Raw genomic sequence first — 3138 nt, 5'->3', positions numbered from 1 at the left:
GTAAAAAAAATGTCTCTTGTGTATAATTTAGGGCTGTCAAAATTAATGTGATAACAATGCATTAATGCATTAGTGCAGTTAAAGAAGGCTCTACTTGACCCTGAATCACATGTAATTTAAACCAGGGTTGCCAGGTCCATTGTTTTAGGTAATTTTCTCCACTTTAATACAAATTATAGCATAAAATAAACACGACTGAACATCACAAAGTGTTGAAATACATCAGTAAATCAGCTTGTGATCAATATTTAATTTAACGTTGCATTTATCACTAGTTATCCAGTGTTCTATAATTTGTATTAAAACATAATGCTAATAATAGTATATATATATATATATATATATATATATATAGGCCTATAAAATAGAAAATAGAGGCATTTATTAATTTAATGCAACTTGTAGTAGATTTGTATTTAGATCAAATAATTCATCTTAAAAATAGTATATATATATATATATATATATATATATAGGCCTATTTAGAAAAAAATAGAGGCATTTATTAATTTAATGCAACTTGTAGTAGATTTGTATTTAGATCAAATAAAAATCAATTCATCTTAAATGAGGTTGCAAGTGTTTCGTCCTCACTGTCCATCACTAAAGTAACACATAGTGTACATCCACACAGATGTTTCTCAGGTTTAGCGTGTAACAACATAAACCTGCGGTTGCATTTAAGAGGTCCTGAAGATCCAAATATCTCATTTCTCAAAGCTCCGTGTCCATTTACCGCAGCTAACAGTGATGCAGCATGTGTTTGCGTTTATTTTCCTGGCAGACGCAGATACTGAAGCAACGTCTAGCCGAATGTTGAGACGTCATCAAATGCTTGTTGCTGTAGAAATTTTATTTTTTTTTAATTAACACACGTGTTTGGGGTCTAAACTAACGTCGCTTTGCAGTTTGCACAATGTCTATGAATCAGCTGGTGTTTTGGTGATTTTCAGTGGATTTATGAAGTCAGTTTTTGACAAATCACTTTGAATATCCATTAACTAACCACATAAAAATACAACACTTTTGTCTGATCCAGGGTAATTATAGTTCATTCAAAATAAAACAGGAAAAAATGTAACTTAAAATGAAAACTGAAATAAAATATTTAAAAAATAATTTCAGCTACCGAAATAGAAATCTTTTGTACATTTTTTAAAAAAATTATATAGACATTTAATAAAATTATAAAAATCCATAAAATTACTAGAACTTTAACTACAATTAAAAAAATAACATATAAAAATAAAAACGAATTCAAAATATTGATAAAAGCTATAATAGTATCTAAATACTGTTCTGATCTTGCCTCTGTTTGTGTCTCTCAGGTGCATCAGCTCTGCTTCACACAGCCAATCCACACAGTGTGTGTAAGTCATGTGACCCTCAGCCGGCGAGCTGCAAGTCGTATCAGTGCATCGCGAACTGCAGCGTATCAAAGGTCTGCCCGAGTCCAGATGACGTCTGCGCCGCCGTCTGGTATGATGCACTCGTGAACATGAATCATGCAGCTGTGCTGGGGTCTGTTCCAACACGCTCTCAGACGTGATGCAGCATTCTTCACTTAAAGCAAGAGTTCACCTAAAAATGAACATTAGCTGAAGATTTACTCTGAGATCATCCAAGATGTAGATGAGTTTGTTTCTTCATCAGATTTGGATCAGCTGATAAAAACATCACAATAATCCACAAGTAATCCACAGCACTCCAGTTCATCAGTTAACATCTGGAGAAGACAAAAGCTGAAACAAATCCAGCATTAAGACGTTTGTAACTAAAATATGAGTCCATAATCTATAATAATAACACTTCCTTTACTTAAAAAGTCATCTGATTTGAATCAGGAGAGAAGTCTGCACAGATCAAGCAGCATTTAAACAGCTCTAAACACATATGTGGCTGGATTTTGATGTGAGAGACAACATGAGAGACTTTTTCACTGGAGGAAGCATTATTATTATAGATTATGGACTCATATTTGAGTTAAAAACGTCTTGATGATGTATTTGTTTCAGCTTTTGTCTTCTCCAGATGTTAACTGCTGGACTGGAGTGCTGTGGATTACTTATGGATTATTGTGATGTTTTTATCAGCTGTTTGGACTCTCATTCTGACGGCACCCATTCACTGCAGAGCATCCATTGCTGCGACACTGATGCAATGCTACATTTCTCCAAATCTGATGAAGAAACAAACTCATCTACATCTTGGATTGACTGAGGGTGAGTATATTTTCAGCAAATTTTCATTTTGGGCTGAACGATTCCTTTAACAAATGAGCATAAAGACAGTGTGCTGATAGCAAATCTTCTTGATTTTTGTTTTTTAAATTAAAACCAACATTTTTCAGTCTGAAAATCACTTTTAAAAGGACAGTGCACCCAAAAAATGATAATTCTCTCCTCATTAACTCTCCCTCATTTGCATTTTTTGGGTGAATGATTTCTTTACAGTAAGTTGTTTACAGATTCATGAAGTTCTTGATGTTTTTGCATGTTCTTTAGCACCAGAATGTAGATGAATGTAAAGAAACAGAGAACTTTAAAAGTTTCTTCTGTGACGTTAACTACAAAACTTAACTACAATAACTCTTTTTCTAAACCATCTTTGATATAGATATAGATGCGTAACAAACAAACCTGTATTTTTGCTGCATTATGGGTGTTGTAGTTTGGTTTGTAGTGATTATTACATAAAAAGAGAAAGCGCAATGTGAGCTTGTTTCACTTTCCATGCAGCAGAAGATACAGGAACAAGAATCCAAAATAAACAAACGCTGGTGTAAATCAGCTGACTGAACACAACTGACTTACTGTTACTCGTACTGCATGTTTACTGGACACACTGCGCAACTATTTCACATACTAGTTTTAAAACTGTAGTATATACTGTGCACTGCCTACTATGTTTTTAAATTACGTGAAGGCGTAAGCACTATTTAATGATAAACATTTCATGGAATAAATTCATGAATCATATATTTATTTTTGTTTTATTGAGATACTGTTATAGCTTTTATTTTTTAATTTTTAGTTGTATATATATATTTTTTTGTAACTATTTCTATAATTTTTATAAATTTGATTTCAGTTGTAGTTATTTTGTTGATTTTGTCTTTTTTTTTGTATATAGATAGTT

The 3138-nt window shown here is 32.5% G+C and overlaps 1 protein-coding gene across 1 annotated transcript in view; it reads left to right on the top strand.

The window, feature by feature from the left end:
* Positions 1-3138, top strand: part of LOC107665091 (TGF-beta receptor type-2-like) — a 19833-nt gene that overhangs the window by 3536 nt on the left and 13159 nt on the right. Inside the window, exon 2 of the mRNA XM_016455841.1 lies at positions 1329-1479. Within this exon, the coding sequence (XP_016311327.1) occupies positions 1329-1479 (151 nt within the window). The remainder of the gene's footprint in view (positions 1-1328; positions 1480-3138) is intronic.

This window comes from Sinocyclocheilus anshuiensis, unplaced genomic scaffold, assembly GCF_001515605.1.
Source record: "Sinocyclocheilus anshuiensis isolate Anshui unplaced genomic scaffold, SAMN03320099.WGS_v1.1 scaffold439, whole genome shotgun sequence".
NCBI classification, from domain to species: domain Eukaryota; kingdom Metazoa; phylum Chordata; class Actinopteri; order Cypriniformes; family Cyprinidae; genus Sinocyclocheilus; species Sinocyclocheilus anshuiensis.
The sequence above is the reverse complement of the archived record's forward strand: the minus strand, read 5'-3'. Positions and strand labels throughout refer to the sequence as shown.